The following is a 19,759-nucleotide window of genomic DNA, read 5'->3' on the forward strand; positions in this document are numbered from 1 at the left end:
CACGTTTGTGTTGCAATGTCTACGTCTGGTCCAAATGCAACAAACAGTTTGTTTACATTTCCCAATTGGCACATATCTCCGAGCAATCTTCCACAAAAGCCATCGTCCGCTTGTCTGGCATTCCTCAGCATCGGTGTGGTCCCTCTGACGGAGGGACTGCAAAACGCCGAGCATGGCCGCCCTTGGAGCCCCTGCGGGCTGCATGCACTGGCACACATGCAAGCGTACTGTACATACACACGAGCAGATGTGCGAATACCCTTGTGTTTAAACAGCTCGCACTCACAGACAACATTCAACACGTTCTGTGCCACTGGTCGACCCCCCCCCCCCTTGTTCAGAAGCTGTGGTTCCGACCCGGTGTTTGCCTAAGAAGACGACTTGGGTGCTCAAACCATTAAAGACAGCAATCACGCCGTTGTCATCGTATTGTATTTCTCCAGAGCGTGCACTTTTCCTGGAAGGCTACAGGGCTGCCATCTCCGGGTGGCTGCACACGTGTGTTTTTGCGAGAGAAGGAATGTACAAAGGAGCTGGAAAAAGGCAATGGTAAAAGTTCAAACTTATTGCTCGCTGTCTGACGAAAATCTGTTTCATGTCTTTCCAAGGCGGCAGCCTTTGTCGATCCCTTAAGTCATAAAGTCGTACCTGGCAGTACCTTCTTTTCTCAAACGGACTTGTGAAGCGGTATTTTGCGAGGTTTATCTGTCGGTACTCAACAAAGCGGAATTTAGAGGCCCTGTTTTCATGCACAGGTTAAGCAACTGCCCGCGTGGGTGGAGTGCGCCGTTGAGGGAGTGAACACAAGTCGATTTGCTCTGCCAATTAAAGTGTCGCCACTCATTTTCTTTCAACTACATGATGGAAGAAGAAAGTGACTCACTGGAGACGGACACGCGCAAAGTACCTTCATAAGGAACTGCAAGATCTCCATTTGCGGATGATGTTAAAAAAAAATAAAATAAATGAAAACATTTAAAAAATCCCAAATGCCATTGTGACACAACCAAAAAGCCAAACATACAAAGGATTGGGAAGCAACAACCAAAATATTTCAGGTCAAAGCAGATGGCAAAACCGTACTTTTACTTGTACGTTAGGTGCCGAGCTCCGACGATCACAATCTCCCGTTGAGATAGCCAAAACCAACGCACACCCCCATGTGAACAACATGTACTTTGCATATTTTTCCAAGACTCTTATCACAGGACTCAACCAAAATATGCAGCGTTCAATGAGATAAGGCCAGTTGTTTAGCTCCTTGATAAATATTTACGATAAAGTCAGCATTCCCCGGACGATTCTGACTGCGTACCCACAAAAGATTCATGAAGTCCGAAGAATTGAGAACTCGCAGCTCAAAATGCTGACATGACATAATTAAACGTACTCTACAGGCATCTCAAGTGATGATGTCACTATTCCCAAACAAACGGTCACATGAGCATCACTTTGTAACGCCTTCGCAATCCCTTTTTCTAGCCTAGCGACACTCCTCGCTGTTTTTGTTTTTCCTACGACTGCATGAAATTGAACATTTCGGCGCTGATTTGCCGTGAAATGTGAGGGATTACGCCGCCTTAGCTCCAGCGCCAGAGTCAAATAAGACGCCGACATCCAATCTTCCTGCTGCTCTGGTTCGCAATTCAGCGGGAAACTGTGCAATCAGAGACGTCAACGAACGTAGCACAACCAGGTCGCGCCTTGCTAGCCGTTATGCTAATTAGCATCCGGTCAGTTAGCTTGAACGGTAGCTCGGCGGCTTTCATCTTAACACAGACAAGTGACATAATAATTCATTTCAATTCAAACAGAGGGCCGTGGCGCTGTCTCTGACCACCAGAAATATTTCCTAACTTAAAAAAAAAACAAATTAGCTAACTGCTACCGAACAACAATAACAGATTGCTCTGATTAAATGCAGAAATAAGGAGGAACCGTCATGATGATTGCGTCTTGGTATTGAGCGCTGGAAGTACTTTAAATGTTTTTGGGTGCTTAAATCCAGCCCGCAAGTCACAAAACGGCAACACCGACAACATATTCAGAGTGGGTGTCGAACATTTTTTCTCTCCAAAAAGCGGATTTGCCAGGATTCCGTCCGACACGATTCGCATAACGTTAGCATGACATCCGAGACGCCAAACGTTGGCCACCGCCGTGACTTCAGTCACCTGGACCTTTTACAGGTGATTATGCGGCCTTCTCACATTTCTGCCGCACCTCTGATGCGGACTTTACGAGGGACAAATCATTCTTTGGGGATGATTGCGTCCAAAGCCGTACGCCCAGTCAAAGCTGAGGGAGATAAGAGAGGGCGACGTTGGAATGACTTAAACACGTGCCGACATTTCTCATCTGGTTTGGATACTATCTCACACATTGTTGGATTCAATATTTTTTTTTTTGTTCCCTGTAAAAAAAAAGCTGTGTGTGAAATGTGTTGGAATTGGTCGAGGCCACGATTTTTGGGATGGACTGACTAAAAGCGATAAGGTTAGAGCAACCCGAACGAGGAAGAGTGCATAAATTCCGCGCCAGAAGGTTTTTAAGCTCCATTTAGCATTTCAAAAGTGCAATAGAAGTTATTGTGTAATTGTCAAATCCTTAACCCAATGCACTGGGCAAACGTAACCCAACATTGACTTGGACCCCATTTCACCCGATTTGGACCGAGTAGTTTTAGTCCACCTGATGCCTGTACAAAGAAGCCAGAAGTTGATTTATCATCATGGAACAAGATGAATCATTTTCTTCATTTAAGCAAACTTCGAAAATTGGGGTTTGCGAAGGATATTTCCCAAAACATGATCTTGGTCTTGGTGAAGCAGCATGTGGCTCACTGACCAATCTTTTTCTTTCACGTTCCAATTAAGTGAATACTGTGGTGCGTTCAAAGAAATACCAGTAACTAAAAACATCCATAACTCAAATCCTATACACGTTGAAAAGAACGTACGGAAATGCCATTAATCTGTTTCACCCCACAAAAAAAAATGTCACTCTTTAATAATGACTTGTAAAAAAATAAACAAAATGAAATGTAAATAAATAAACAAAAGTTGCTATATTTTGCTATAATTGTTTTGCTCTTTCTGCTGTCCACGCTTTGGTCACCGGGGGGCAGTATAATGCAAATATATTGATATGCCTGAATAAAATCTGCAATAAAATTAGTCATTTAATTTTTTTTTTAAATGAGCACAAATACGTCTGTGAGTACGGTTATATTGTCGGTCTTCATGTGATGCTTCACTAGTTGTGTTATATATTGTGTATATCGTTCTCATAAAGGGGTAGTATGCTGCATTCCATGCATCGACTTTGTAAAATTGCTTCTCTTTCTCGCAATGAATACGCCGCAAAGATAATGCTTGCATTTGAGCAGCTGAAGTAATAACTGTGGGCTAAAAAAAAAACAAAAAAAAAAAAAAACACTTCCTCATCAAGTCACGACTTTACTCTGGTAACAACTCATAAACACTCACAAGACGTGTTTGATTCCCTCAGCAGCCTTTCTGAAGAGAGCCAAAGAGAAAAATCCTTTCATAGACAGCAGCGGCCCAAGTGCCAGCTTCACTTTCGACACGTTGTAAAAACGTCAGTGAGTGTGGCACTGCAACCAGTTGGAAACACAGATGGGTTAAAAAATAAATAAATAAATAAATAAATTTAAAAAAAAAAAGGGGGGAAAAAAAGCAGAAGTGTAAAACAAGGTTCGCTGAATATATGAAGAAATATTCATTAAAAAAAATCTATTAAAAATAAAGCTTCATGTAAAAGTTTAAGAAAGTCATTAAAGTGTGAAAATAAATGAATTCAAACTACCAGTTTTATTTCGGCCACTTGAAAGTAAAACAATGCGTCTTCAAGATGGTAAAAGTGCTTGAGTCGACAAAAAGACATTAAAAAGCTGCATTTTGGCAACTTGAGTGTCGGCGTTAGCGCCTCATGAACATTGTCAGCTGAAAATACATCTTGAAAACATATTCTGATAACTGCACTCGGTTCAACATGTCACGAAAACCTTTGTGTGTGTGTGTGTGTGGAGTAGCCTGATGCGGGGGGAAAAAGCATTTTTAATTTCCACGACTGGCGTCACAAGAGCAATATTTCAAAGCCAAAAGTTTTCCCATCAAAAGTAATTGCCCTGGAGCATATAACGAAGACCTCAGCTGTCTACAACCAATGAACGTTTTTCCACATTGTTAGCAAGAGGACGAAAACCGCCCATGCCCAAATTTGGAAAATGTCATATTTTTACTTTTTTTTTTGTCCTTGTAGTGCAGTGCTTCTCAAATAGTGGGGCGGGCACCCCTAATGGGGGCACATGTGACCCGGGGGATTTTTTTCCCACCGTTCTCCAATGAAGTGTAATTGCACCTCCACTCCAGTAGTTGGCAGTGGCGCGCTCCTTGCCTATTATGCGCAGCGAGTATTAACTCGACGGTGTCGGTTTGTTTTGCAACCAAAATGCTATTTTTTATAATTGCGGCGGAGAGTGGGTGATGGGGCGGGGGGGCATGAATTGTTTTCTTCTTGCTGAGGGGGGGGCGTAACAGAAAATAATCGAGAAGCACTGAGTGCGACGTGGTGCTTGAATTAAATTGATTATTAATTTTTTTATCTGCGGCAAAAGGGAAAATGGCCGAATTTGCCGCTCCAAACGCATCATTCGCGCCACCCCCGTGAACTCCGTGAACGCTCACAACAAATTTGGTGTGAAGCTAGCATAAGAATCCTAAAAGGGTGGGAAAGTGCGTTGGACTTAACCTCTGCTCGGGGGGGGGGGGCACCCAACCGGACTCCAATCCCATCGCTTCATATTGATAAGACGCATCTGCGTCTGCTTAAATTGATCCATTTTCAAGTAAGACGCGTGCCACCTCACCAGATGCAAGACTTGGTTTCGAAGGACAACAAAAGATTAGAGCGATTTCGCCGCGTAATTCTCACTTCTCGTTCCAACACACACCGACGCTGGACTTCCATGCGAGGGACCAGCTAGGAGCCGTTTCTGCGCGGATCAAGTGGTACTTTATTACGTTCCGGGTTTTCTGGGGGGCGGGGAGCAGGAAAGCCGGGATGACTGGCGCAGCGGAGGCACTGCCAAGTCAAACAGCAAGGGTTTATTTGTCGACAAGTTTACAGAGAGCTGAGGCAACACCCAACAGCCCCCCCGCCTCCCCCGCTCACTCCTCTTAATAAGCGAAGAAACAGGAGGCCGCGGGAGCACGGCGGCCAAGGGTGCAAAACAATTGCAATGTGCATGGGGAGCGACAGGAAGGACGAGAGACGAGCCGAGACGGGGAATAAAATGCAGCAGCAGGCCTCTGTCCTCGTGCTAATCCCGGGATTTCCTCCTCTAAGGCAGAAGGTCGAGTAGGCACAGCGGTAGAAAGAAGCGAAAAGGAGGACTTGTGTGTTTGCGATGGCGTTGGCATTATGTAGGGGGGGGTCGGGGGGGGGGGTGAACGTGGAAGGGGCCGATGACTCAACGCGAGGCCAGATGGGATGAGTTGAAAGTGCTGCTTACCTTCAAACAAGCGAGTCAAGTCCACATGCTGCAAGGCGCCAAGAGGCCGTAAAAAGTCTTCTGGCGAGGTTCCGATGCACGGAGACGTTTCAAATGTTGCCTTGAAAAGCCCCTGACAGCTTACACGGATCCCACGGAGAGTCGAAACCCAATACGGTCGCGAGGAGCCGCTGATAAAAGCGGACGAGACAACGGCGGAGCTGTCATGCGTGGCTTTGATGGGCTCTTGGGTGACACCATCGCTTCCTGGGCGTAATGAATTCAAGGTGCTTCTCGGACTAAAACGTCAGGCAGCAGAAGGCTTTTAAGGCCCCCTTGCCGCTAAGCGTACATGACGTCGCGTGAGATACGATAGGTTCGATGGTATTGGGTATGGGCGACTTGGAGGGCAATCAGTTTAAATCAGGTGTGAGCAAACTACGGCCCGGGGGCCACATGCGGCCCGTTAAACGTTTTAATCCGGCCCGGCGAATTTGAAATAAATTAAATGACTAAACCTTGTGAATGTTTTTGTGATTTTTCAAGGACATATATTTTGTTGTAATGCTTTTGTTCACTTTCCTTTAAAATTAAATGTATTTTTTTTTCTCCGATGAGGTGAGGTGACCAAAACACTCCATTTGTGGTCCACCAATCAAAACGTTTGCCCACTCTTGCCCTAAAGGCAATTTAGAGTGCCCAATTAACCTGACATGCATTTTTCTGGAATGTGGGAGGAAATTGGAATACCCGGAGAAAACCCACACAGGAAGGCCGCAGACCTATATAATATATATATCCAACTTATATAAAATATAAAGTGGCATTTTGACATGTGTTTTATTTATTTATTTATTTATCTGGGTGGCACGCAGCCCGGTGGGGTTTGTGTTTGGTTGGGAATTACTGACTGAGTGTCAATGCGCCTTGAACGTTTGTCAACTGAACAAACATTGTGCACTGTGGTCATGGTGGGAATGTCGAGGACTTTCACACAAGATGTTTCGGAGTCGCTGGGAACCCAGCACTGATATCTCCTATTCTCAGGCTGCTCTGGATGTTATTTCAACTCCTAACCTAAGTCAGGCCCCGCAGGGTGCGGCGAACCCAATCCCCCCCCCGCCTTCCACCCCCGAGAGGGACACAGCGGTGCATGTCTTCAGGGTCACGGCTCCGGCGAAGGCTTTTCAAACCGTGAAACACAAGCGGCTCTCTGGGGAGGCCAGAGCGGCCGAGGGGAACGCACCTCCCTGGTTTACTTTATCGGCGCCTGATTAAATGGCGGCGAGATAAAATACGGAGAGGAAGAACTCTCATTGGAATGGGATGGTCCGGCGTTGGCGTCACCACAGAGTCTCAATATATCCGAGATTATGATAACATGCCGACTGCATCGTCTATTGCTTGAAATTAAGATCACATTTCGCTGTCGCTTTGATTAAAAAAAGCATCGGGAAGATTTTCGACAATACATGAAATGGGAGAATGCAACATCCGTCTTGATACGACCCCCAAAACCCTCCCTGACGCAAACATTTCAATGGCCAGCAAAATGTATTTTTGACGGACGATCGATACACCAGTGACGGGTTGTGCATTTCATACGTAGGTCTTCAGCGAAGTTCTACTTCTAGCTTCTCTTAAAAAGTCAGACTTAGAAGCGTATCTGCAATTAAATCCACACTTTTCCCTCCTTCGGCCATTGTGGTTTAAAAAAAAAAAAAAAAATCAAGAATATATTTCCAATTTTTGAACGTCGCCAGTTACGACTTTCGGCTGTGTTGATTCATCTTAGCGCTGCCCCGATCACAAGACGCGTTCGCACCTTTAACGTAAGGCCAGCGAGAAGGCTCACTGTCATCAACTCGCGATCTGATTGGCTATCGCAACTTTCTATCAGCTGGATGAGCCCCAACACTCACACAGAAGAGACGCCCGCACGATTGTACCTGAAGGCCTCGGACGAATAGTTTTGAAATCTGCCTGGCAACACGAGCTATCTGAATTCTGATTGGATAAAAACTGTAACCTTGAAGGCCTTGACCGCCCGCCACTGCGACTCAAACCTCAACGCAAATGCAAGAAGAGTAAAAAAAAAAAAAAAAATGCGTGGAAGGCATTTTTGCTTTCTTGCACCTGATTCATAACAGGCGTGAAAAGCACCAAGCCAAACTCTCCGCCACTTGGTAATCCTGCAAGATCATCGCTTCCATCTGCGCGGCACATGACCTTCTCTTCAAAAGCAAGCTTTCATCAAATTGTACAATTCGGTCACATTTTACCCAATCGAAATGTTCTTTCTTGAGGTTTCAAGGCAAACATTTGAAGAGAATCGACTTGCGTGTACGTGTAAATGCCGTAATGACAACACCCCACCTTAATTTGTGAGCCGTACATTTTGCCACGTCCTCGTGCAAGCTGGCGAACATTATTCGGAGCCCACCGCCAAATATTTGATGCCTTCAAGGTGAATTTGCTGTGAGTGCACGTACACTCGCGAATTGTTGGACGACAGGGGGGGAAAAAAATTCTAAGCGTGCACTCGATTATCCAGACTGGTTTGCTTTTGATTTGGTCAAGAAAAAAAATTGGAAGAAGAGAGCTGGTTTGATGAAGGTTAAGCTGGAAAAAAAGATGCCGTATCATTCGATATGACTCACTTGACACACCGGAAAGACCACACACACACACACACCCCCCCCACACATACACACACACACACTACGCTCATCAATCGAGTCGATTATTCTAATAATTGATCAATCTATTAATCGTCATATCGTATCAATGAATCGGATTAACAAAAAGTTTGAATTTTCAGTTTTTATTTAAATTATTTAAAATTTGCATTTCAAATTATTTACGATTCAGTTTGGTCTGCCACGTGGCAGAAAATCAGCAAAAATACTCATCATTGTTAACCAAAGAAAAAGCACATTTGCCAATGTTTGCTTTTACGGAGGCCGATTGGAACGGGAGAACATTTAATATCGAGGGGCTAAAATTATATGAGGTTTCTTAAAGATGATGAAAATAATCACAGATTAATTTCATCATCGATTATAATCAAACAATTAATCAATGCACCTAAAAAAAAAACTGTATCTATTCTGTTTCCACAATTTTTTTGTTTTAATATTTCGTTCCAAGTAGCCTTTCCCCTTTTAAGCGCCAAAGTAACAAAATTGCACCCAGCAACATTTACAATATGCCATTTTCAAACTTTTTGAAATATAGTTTGGAATATTGAATATTTTACTGACCAAACTCAGGCACTCAAAGGATGACATTGGCGGAATGGTTTTTTTGCCCGCCGCTAAAGTGTTGGAGAAAATTAATAAGCGACATTAGAATGTATAGAATTTCTTTGCTCGGGTTGAATTTGTAAAACTTCTTTGAAACGCTTAAATATAGCCAACCAATCTTTGAGCCTTGTGAATATTGTGGGAGTGTTATAATTCATCCTGTGAAGTTCCTCGTGTATAAACTCCGTCGCCATGGTTTCAGCTGCAATTAAGTTCCGTCCCCGCGGAGAAAGACAATATTGATCTTGTACAGCAACATTTGCATTCACGTAGCAAGCTTTCTTTCTTTATGTTTGACAAAGTTTGCTTTGGGGAAGAGATGTGTTCTTAAGCATGCGGCAGGTGTTGGGACATTTTCATGCGCTGACGCCACTCAAGGGGTTTTGTCGGACGAAGGTTAAGGAGTTGGGAGAGACGAGCCTCATCGCGGCCTGTAGCTTCAACTTTGTCAGAATTCGACTCTCTGGGCTCATGTTGCAAAAACATTTATTTTTTTATTTTTTTTTACAATAAAATGTAGTTTTGAGTGTGATGGAAGAGTCAAGTGAAGTATGATATTGTTATTTTTTGTTGAGCCAGAAGCTGGACGATTGAGATGTGATCTTAAAAAACACAAGCGTTACCTCTGCCAAAGAGTTTTTCATTCTTGTAGCAGTTTGTGTTTTTGTTGAATTGTAGGATTACATATTAAGGACTTGAAGTTTTTCTGATTTAAGATTATTTCAGGACCTTCTGTTGTTTTTTTTTGTGCATTTTGGTTATTTTATATAACTCGCGTTAAATCATGCCACGATTATTTATTTATTTTTTTTTTTTAACACAATGGATTATTTCTAGTCGGTTAATTTCTGTGATACAAAGTGGTGTTCATCATGAATAAGAGGTGAGAGTTGCAAATGCGGGAATTAATTTCTATATTATTAAATAGTATTAATTATTTTGTGCAAGGTGCTTTTAACGGTTTGCATAGCCGAAATGCATTACAGGAAATCAAGTTTAGTAAGCGAATTAACAAATTAAAATTGATAAAAAAAAATTTTTTATAAAAAAAAATAAAAATGAGGGTGCTTGAAAAATAACTAACTAAAGTTACTTTTTACATTTCTAAAAGAAACTACAATTATAATAAAAAGCAAAAATGTCCCTTGTTATCGTCTTTTTCATTTCACTTCATACATTGCTACTCCACCAAATATACATATAAACTAAAACTAATACCAAAACTAAAAAAAAAATAAAACTAGAAGAAAGTATAAAAAAAACAAATAAAAGCAACTGATTTTTTTTTTAATTAAATACTATTAAAAATTAACTATGAGGGAAAATAAATATTATATCCCTCCAGTGAATCCCCGCCTATTTGTTTATTTTGTAATGACGGAGAATGAGTGTTAATTTATATTTAAGTGGGGTTTTTTTTTTGGTAGTATATTGTGGAATATTTATGGTTTGAACATCCGTACTTTACCGTATCCGTTTCTGAGGGCACAATATTTACTAATTCTTTTGTCCTGGCTCTCATTACATTGTGCAGCTGTACCTAATGACGTGTCCGGTGGGTAATTCAGTCCGATTGTGAAAGCAACAAGCAATTGTGTAAATTACGGCTTGAGGCTAAATCCGTTGAACAGCTGTATCCGACTGTAGCTGCTACGCGAATCATCTACAATCCAAACGTTGACTTTCTTGGACGGCACTCGGCCTCTGAAGCCAACTGAGATTTGAAGTTACGACGAGATGAGTCATTTGGCGTAATCAAGTCAGTTTAGGTGCAATGTAGAAGTGTGTGAACGGGCTTCACGTGGGCCTCAGCGGACATCAAGCACCCCCCCCCCCACATATCAAACCGATCGCATGTGGCATGGCGCTGCAGGGGTCGGCGGGAGGCGGGGAAGTTGGGACTTCGATTTGACCCATCGAGCGCAGTCACTGGGCTGAACGCCGGCTGCATGCAGTAAATTCCCTTTAAAGAGGGTTTACTTTTGCTATTAATGGCTGTTGTAGATTTACTGCGCCCCGGTGACAGAGGGAAAGGTTTCAAAGAACTCGCTCCAAACATTCCCCACCCTACACCAGAAACACACTGGTGTGCATTTGTGGTGGGTTTTACCTGCCGTTGACCTTCCCAAAAAGTACCTTACAAATTGAAAACGACATGAGCCTCTTTTGCACAGCGACATTGTCGTGCAATCAGCAATTCAATCGTGATTTGGAGACAAATGCACCAAAAGTCACAACTTGAAAAACTGTAAAAAAAAATTAAATAAATAAATAAATAAAAGAAAATATTTACTACTTTCCTATGAGCCATTACATGTGCTCTTTCTTTTTATTTGATTTATTTATTTATTTTTATATAGACACAGAAAAATCACCTATTTGCATTTTGTGCCCAGGCCAAATGGAAAGTAGTAAAATGTGTCAAGGACGTATGGTGAAGTAAAACATTTCGACTTGAGTTTAGCCTGGGTTGTTAGTGGAGAGTGGAGAGAGTCAGAGATTATCGAACAATAACAATAAGTGCTACATGGCCGTAAAGTACAGTTGTTGGAAAACCGGCTATGGCGATATACAAGTAAATCCATTTAAAAATCAACCCCGACAGCTCATGTTTGAAATGAAATGGACAAAAATTAAAATGTTAACGGAAAATTCAGTTTCAGCTGGTGGTAATTTTTTTAAACACTAATTTTAATCCATTAACATAAAGTTGTTTTTTTAATTTCATTTTCAGTTCTTTTGTTTTCGATGCCCATAAAAACTTTGGCCGCAGCAAGCGTCGAGGGTACGAGTAAGGCCGGATCATTTGTCTATGACTCAGGCTTGAAGAGGAGAAAGAAAAAAAAACGTTGATTTATTGTGACGCCGACAAGACTTGTTGTCATTCCCAAAAAGCAAAACAAGTGAGCCGTTGCGTGCGCTCCTTCCCACAGGTGCTATTCGCCTTGAACCAAACGCTGCTGCAGCACGAGGGCGTCCGAGCTGGCAGCCTGCAAGGCTCCTACACCACCGAGGACCTAATCACGCATTACAACTGCGGCGACCTCAGCTCCATCATCTTCAACCACGACAACTCACAGGTCGGCATTGTCTACTGAGTCACTTTATCGTGTTTTTCCAGGCCTTTCCGTATTGCGCAATAGAGCAACATTTTACATGACATTGCAAAACAAGCACGTACCCCTCCTCGACCGGAACAATGCCGAAAAATGGCTTTGCGGAAGCCTGGCCACCCACACGCAAACAAAGTCTTGTGAAAATGTTTTTTTTTTTTTTTTTGGCTTATTTTAAACACAAGCAGAAGCTAACCCACAAAAACAAATCCGTAAAGTGCAACCATGGCTGTGTGTACGGTCACCACGCTTAAACCATCTCCTAATTGAAAATGAATGCAAATGTCATGAGATTCCACGCCATCTGCGAAGCATCTTAATGTCAAAATAAACTCGAGTCGGAGTTTCGAAAACATGCACAGCCGTAACTGGCGTACAAACTAATAATAAAAAAAAAAAACTCAAGGGACATGAATGGGGAAGCCCTTTGCCAAAAGTCGTCTTGACGATCAACAAAATAGCTTACGGCGTTTTACAAGACACAACAGTAACTTGCAGCTTCTAAAACATGTCGCACACACACACACACACACACCCGCACGCGCAAAACACTGTCAGCAGATCTCGACACACTCGCTATAAGTCAGATTTACCAGACACAATAAACGCAACACACAATGTAACCTTATCTTTACAAGTTATTCGCACCCGCGAGAAAGTGTGAAAATCTGTGAAAAAAAAAATAATAATTCTTTCTGGCCCCTTTGTGTCACCTTTGTAGTGTGCGTCCATTTATCTTTCTAACTCAGTCGGCCCCCAGGAGTTTGTTGCAGCGCTCCTTTCACTCGAGTGGCCCACCGGTTGGAACTCCTGCCCTTTAAATCAGAGCAATTGGGCCGTAATGAAATGACACGTCGTGGAGTTTTTGCAGCACATGTTAGAGCCATCAGACGCTCTCAACGTGTGTGTTTATGTACAGGTGTGTGTGTGTGTGTGTGCGTGAGAGAGAGAGAGAGAGTGAGCGCATGAGTTAACACAAAGGACTGAAAGCGAGCGACTGATTGGCGACCTCCAACATCGAGGCTCATGTGAAAAACAGGCCAACGGTGAATTGTCAAGGAGCTAGTTGGTGACATTGCCTCTAGGAAGTTGGTTTTGAATAAAAAAAAAAAAAAAAGTGATTTAATTGTTATTAAAGTGTACAAAATGACATTCATTTTAGCGTCCCACCGTCTCATTTTAACAAAATGCTGTTGGGTGGAATTCTCTCATCTCCAAAATGACTACTTAATTTCTTTTGGACATTTATTTATATATATATATATATATATATATATATATATATATATATTTAAAAAAATGCTAATGATGTTTAAAGAAAAAAAAAAACTCTAGTGTTAGCATCAAAGTATTTTCCACTTTGTCTAAAGATTTCATCCAGACTTTCAATCTTGAGACGCATAATGCCACCTGGCAGTTCAAATGTTCACAGGTTTGTTCTTGCAAGTTTTAATTATGCGTAAATGCAACAGACAGACCAATAAAATCGATTCTTGAGAAAATAAAAACTCCACCGTATTTTTTTTTCTCGCAAATTTATGGAACGCTCCATTTACAGCTTACGCGTGTGAAACGCAACTTTCAAGTTGTCGATGAGCAAAGGCAGTTTAACAGATGAGCGAGGCTTTTCCGGCCTTAGCGTGTGGAAGATACTGTAGGCGTGAAGTCGGGGAGATGTCAGCTAAAAGATGGATGCAAGCGAGCGGGACTTGCTCACACGTGCTTCAATAAACACATGAAGCACATCTGCACTCGCACCAAACGTTGTCAGTCTCTCACCGCAAACTCAATCGCATTTCATTTGTCTTACTGAGGCTTTGTGGGAACCCCTCAGTGATTCACTGCTCTTAAATAACGTCATAAAATGTCATGTTGGTGGTGTGAAGTTTAACACCCGAGAGTTTCCTTTGTTTCGAAAGCAATTGTTGCCTCTTGGGCGAAAATGATTTTCACACCTCATTACTGTCATCACTTCCCCGTTTTGACATGTGGCATCTCTGTGTCTCAGATAACATGCACCAGAAACGCAAATAGTTGCATGCGCTGTTAAGTGCCTTTTTGACAGTGGTGGGCGGTCAAGGCCTGCAAGGCTTTCTCTGCTGGCCTAACAAAATCAAGACAAAATTTTCATATTCTTCACGTTGATGTCATACCATATCCTAGAGTTGTATTTTTAGGAGAGCGTTTTTATCCAATCAGAATTCCACTAGCTTGTGTTGCTAGGCAGATTTCATAATAGCAGTAGCACGCACTATTCGTCCAAGACCTTCAGATACGAAGTCAAAGAGCATCTAGAATTGATAGACAGTTGCGACAGCCAATCAGATCATGAGTTGGTGACAGTAAGGCCTTCTCGTTGGCCTTAAGCTGAAGGTGATGAACACGCTTTGTAATTGGGTACTCACTTCTGAGGGGGCGGAGCTATGCTGAATCAACACACGCGAAAGTCGTAACTGGCAACCGTTCGAAAATCTAAAATATATTCTTGCTTTTGTAAACCACAATGTCCGAAGGAGGGAAAAGTGTGGATTTAATTGCAGATACGCTTGCGCGGCCATTTTCAAGACGGACCTTTCAAGAAGAATCTAGGTTGTCCAACACTCACTCAGAACTATTGATTTAAGTAGGACTCCTCTACGTATGAAATGCACGGCTGCTTTGCTTTTTGAAATGCCCACCGTGAATGCTTTGCCAATAAAATCCGCTTTTTTTTTTTTGCCTGACCCAGCTGCCGCACTTCATCAACAGCTCTCTGCCGGCTCACGAGCGCACCACGGCGCAGCAGATCGACAGCTACTTCCGCCAGGAGCTCATCTACAAGCGCAACGAGCGCATGGCTCGCCGCGTGTCCGCCCTGCTGCAGAGGAATCCCAACCAGACTTATTTTTTCGCCTTTGGCGCAGGTGAGACGGTTGACTTGGGCATTGAGAAATATTATCACAATGTCTCGTCACCTCGATTAGAAAAGACGCCCTCATGTCATCCTGGCTACGTCGTTAGTCCGAATCAGAATGCCCTGTATTGTCATTGTACTCAGTGTGCAACGAGATTAGAGATTTGTGAGCCCCGTTCTGGTGCTCGGGGGAAAAAAAAAAAAAAAAAAAAGGGCCTAGTAAATAGTTTGAAATGTATCGCTCTCATGCTCAAATCATAACACTTCCTGCTTTTTATTTGTTGGCTCATCCCTTTACAGTCACATAAGAGTCCCCGGTTGTTTGTGTCTCTAACTACCCATGAAGTTTTATCATCCACTCCATGGCATGTAAGTGCCAAACGAAAATCCGGGTGCACGTTGGCCAGAGAACTGCAAGTAGTCAAATTGCGTCTGTTCGTACTTAAGGGACTTTATTGCAGGAACCGCAACACAACTTTGGGGTTTAGAGGGAGGATTCAAAAAAATAAATAAATTGTGTCGAAAGAATTGAGGGCTTACCCAGACATGCTTAGGAATATAAAACAATAAGGTTACTTAATTTTTACGATCACCTTGGAGGTATCTTGTCATTTCCGACATGGTGGGAACAGTTTGGGGAAGGCCCCGAAGCACGAACGTCAGAACTGACCATCTTGATTTGTTGCATCTTAGCGCCACTAGAGGCTGTAGCCGGTACTACATGATGTTGTTTTCTCTTTTGATTTATTGTTCTTAAGAAAATAAAAATAAAAAAAAAATAAAAAATCCGCGTAGGCGGTGGTTACTCAGTTCGGGCGGCAACAATTTCAGTTCCCTGTCAAGCTCTCAGCCATGATTTGTGTTGCTGTAATTTTTATAGATTCTGTTTTGCAAGCAACTAGGCCATAATATTTGAAAGACTTGTTTGTCATTTTGTGTAGTCAACAACACTAAAATGGCGCTTCTTTAGGTGCTTCAAACGTTTCCATTTACACAGTACCAGGTGTAAAAATACTGACTTGTCAAGCACTAAAAAGAAATACAACAAGCCACTCAGCAGTGCAAAAACATACACAGCGGCCCTTGGAACTCTCACTAACAACCCGGGCTAAACTTTAGCTGCTGTCACACATCCGATTCTCGCTGTATCACTACCACATACTTCCATGACACCGATGAAGAGTACTTTTCCAAGTGCCACCATCTTGTAGAGTCACAGAAATCACACAAAAATGCCGAGCGCAGCAAATGGTTGAATTTTTCCGAGGATTAGTTGAGAATATTTTTCATCAAATTCAGCGATACGAAATGTCATGTCGATGATTTTTTTTCAAGCACTGTATGGTGGCAGTGAACTAACTATGGCTGAGATTTGCCCCCCCCCCAAAAAAAAAATAGGCTTCAATATGTTTTTCTGCAACTTCTAGTTGCAGTTGACTTTCAAACTAAACTTGAAAAAAATCAATTACAGCCTTCCTATTTAAAACAACAATATGCTGTAACTTTAATTCGGGAAAATCCATTTTGTTTGATGCTAGCAAACAATGCTAAACGCTACAGACAGGCTAATCATTAGCATTGTACTTTGTTTGTTCTGCCAATGAAAATTACTCGGCGGCAAGTACAAAGCACACAGTGGAAAAGAAAGATTCCAGTCTTTTCCTCATCTATGAAGTATTTCCACTGTCTTCATTATTTAATGATGACCGATGAAATCTAAGGAAAGACACAGGAATGTCCTCCAAAGCCACCAGGTCCTAACAGGGAAAAAAATAAAAAAGGACATTTTCCAACCTTCACTTCCTTCCTTCTTCCTTTCTCTCTCTCAAGCACTCGCCCCCAAAGTTGCGCTCGGCCAAGCAGCGTCTTGTTCTTTGTGGTGTGCAGCAGGTCCTTATTTGCCAGCTCTCAGGCTGCCGCCTTATTGAAAACATCCCGTGGAATTTCCTGACGCGGCCGCAGCCGAGACGCCGCTTCGCACACTCGCCGTACGTGTACGCGGGCGAGGCGAGTCACGTGATGTGCGCGTATTGCCAAAACGTGTTGGCGCTCTCCAAAATACACATGTTAGGTTTGTTTGTTTGAGCCACTTTCATTTCCCATCGCAAGAGCTGATTTGGCGCCAAAGCGCTGCCATGCGGGCTTTCAGGGGACCAACGTGGAGGACATTTATAAAAGCCGTCAATTATGAATGGATTTTCGCTATTTATGAGCTGCCTGGTTCCTATACGTCCCAGAATATTGGAGGGTTCACATCCTGCATAACTAATAAATTTAAAGTTTATTTGACATGCATTTGTTTTTCCATTTAAAAATTACTGTCAGCTATTTTCGAACAATTTGACATTTTTAAGACCCACAGAATACTGTGTCGCGCATCAGATGCTCTTCAACACATCCATGTTGAAAAAAACGAATTGACACGTATACACGTCAATGGCAGTGAACCAGTAAATTTGAATATCATGGGAAATTTCAGTTGAATTGAAAAAAAATTAAACAGACTCACTATAGAGTGATTTCAGTTACAGGTAACAAAAATCCCCCGAAATAACATTTTAAGAAATTTGAATATTAAATAATGAAAGCGTTGGACCAAATTTGTTAAACTTCTTGAATTGAACTACTTTAAAAAAATTACTTTCCCTATCATTTTGTAATTCTTTGAAATATGCTTGTATAAATAAAAATAAAAATCCCACCAAACTCACGTTATTTGACATCGAAAATCATCATGGGAACACCCTCTCAAGCAAGGCATGCGCGTGCGTCACTTGTCTAGTCTTCCGAGCGCTTTATCCGAGCGTGTTTGCTTTTCTCAGCCTTCCCCCACGTTTGTTTGTCTCGCTTTCTCCGCTGTGAGTTCATCTTTCATTCCACTTCCGTGTCTCACTGTCTCAGCTCTCAGGCTGTGTCCACATGCCCGTGGCTAAAGAGATGGTAAAATAAAATGCAAAAAAAAAAAAGTGCTACATTCCACGGCCAAAATAAATCTCAGACGACATTTAAAAAAAATCTGTTTACTTTGGAATAAATTTGCAAGCTGCCAAAAGCATGAAGCAACAGGTGGCGGAATCCAAGCTGAACTTAAAGTCAATTTCCCGTCGTGTTTTGCCCTTTAAAAAAAAACGACAACAAAAAACAAAGACACACTTTGTATTAATGACGAACTCAAGGAGTGCTATTATTGTTGAGCTGCTTCTTCTAATTCTTTTCTGCGCCAGCTCATGTTTTGCTTTTCAAACGGCAATTGCGTTTTAATGCGAGCGTGTCAAGATGTGAAGCCACGTTTCTCCTGACAAATGCTTCTTTCAATCTTTCCCCTCCCTTTGGCCACCATTCAAAACCAACAAGCGTAATTTGTGGTTTTATCTTGTCATCGCGTTCGGGTCGATGAACAGACAAGTGCCTGACAGGATTTTCGAATGCTTTCACAAATATTACCGTCAGGAGTGGAACGTCTTCAGGGTGTGGAAAAGAGCAACACATTCAAATATCGGACGACCTGGCTTCTCTCGAAAGGTCCGTCTTGAAACGGGCTGCGCAAGCGTATCTGCAATTAAATCCACACTTTCCCCTCCTTCAGCCATTGTGGTTCTAAAAAGCAAGAATATATTTTAGATTTTCAAAACAGTCGCCGGTTACGACTTTCAGGTGTGTTGAGAGAGTATCCAATCGCAAGCCGCGTTCGTCACCTTCAACGTGCGGCCAGCGAGAAGGCCTTACTGTCATCGACTCGTCCTCTGATTGGCTATCGGAACTGTCTATCAACTGTAAAAGCTCCCTTGAGACACAGAACAGACGCCCAGCACTATTGTATCTGAATATGAAATCTGCCTGGCAACACAAGCAAGCTGAATTCTGATTGGATAAAAACTCTAACCTATAAATTCAACACTAGGATATAATATGACATCAATGTAAAGAATATGATCACGATTTCTTGATTATGTTCGGCCAGCAGAGAAGGCCTTGCAGGCCTTGACCGCCCACCACTGGAAAACGGCCACCTATGCGTTCACATGCCATTTCAGCTCACCACCGAAGCTCAACTTTTTTAATGCCCATGCGGGAAGAATAGTCAATGTGAGGATTCACCTCACTTATTATGAAATCAAATCAAAGCAGCTCATTGGTGTGTTCACATGTGCAAGCGATTAGCGCTAAAGTGTATCATGCGTTAGCTTGAGAAATGCTCCATGACTAGCATGTGTCAAGATTCTTGGCCTCAATTCAAAGTCGAGAAAATAATTACAAAATGCAGACATGAAATCAATGTTCATCGCCGAGGTATGCGCACGTACACAAAGACACACATGCCGAGATACCGGCGTGCTTTTATCTCGGAGCAGACTAGCAACAAACACACACGCACACTCACACACACAAACGCAAGACAAATCTGCCATTTAAAAAAAAAAAAGGAAATAAACTGACGGGAAGGCTGTAATGAAGGAAAACAAGAGAATCATTTGGATCTTCCATGAATAATAAACTGCAACTTTAATTAGCGAGTGGGGGAGTGTGTGTGTGTGTGTGTGTGTTAGTTGAACAGTCAAACAGCTGCTCCTCATACGCTTTTCATCCCAGCAGGGAAATACTGCGACTGAAAAAATGTTAAAAAAAGCAAACAAAACGCAAACAACGGGGGCGTGTTTTGTTTTTCTTCAATCCCGGTGCTAAATGTTATCAGCTTTCCTCTAGTGGGAGATGATTACATTCTGCAGCAGCAACAAGATGGAGTATGTCACGGAGACGTATTATGCAATTATTTAAGATCCAAAATGCTTCCCAGGTGTCTTAATGAGAAAAAAAAAGGTTTGGATTTTCATCTGTGAAAACATGCAAAGGATAACGAATTAAAGCACATTTGGATCTCAGGTGAATACGGAATATGACTTTTGGTCGCCATCACGACGAGGGGCGGAGCTAC

The 19,759-nt window shown here is 42.4% G+C and overlaps 2 protein-coding genes across 3 annotated transcripts in view; one reads left to right on the plus strand and one right to left on the minus strand.

Annotated features, from left to right (window-relative positions):
* Positions 1-16,906, minus strand: part of LOC148324823 (uncharacterized) — a 40,760-nt gene extending 23,854 nt beyond the window's left edge. For both annotated transcript variants that reach the window (XM_088313191.1, XM_088313192.1), the window contains exon 1: positions 16,621-16,906. The gene's annotated coding sequence lies outside the window, so the exon portion shown is untranslated. The remainder of the gene's footprint in view (positions 1-16,620) is intronic.
* Positions 1-19,759, plus strand: part of trabd2b (TraB domain containing 2B) — a 48,586-nt gene that overhangs the window by 23,058 nt on the left and 5,769 nt on the right. The window contains exons 3-4 of the mRNA XM_088313188.1: positions 11,754-11,900; positions 14,662-14,836. Of these exons, the coding sequence (XP_088169314.1) occupies positions 11,754-11,900; positions 14,662-14,836 (322 nt within the window). The remainder of the gene's footprint in view (positions 1-11,753; positions 11,901-14,661; positions 14,837-19,759) is intronic.

Source organism: Idiotropiscis lumnitzeri, chromosome 13, assembly GCF_059441095.1.
Source record: "Idiotropiscis lumnitzeri isolate Australia: NSW breed Sydney's pygmy pipehorse chromosome 13, RoL_Ilum_1.0, whole genome shotgun sequence".
NCBI classification, from domain to species: Eukaryota; Metazoa; Chordata; class Actinopteri; order Syngnathiformes; family Syngnathidae; genus Idiotropiscis; species Idiotropiscis lumnitzeri.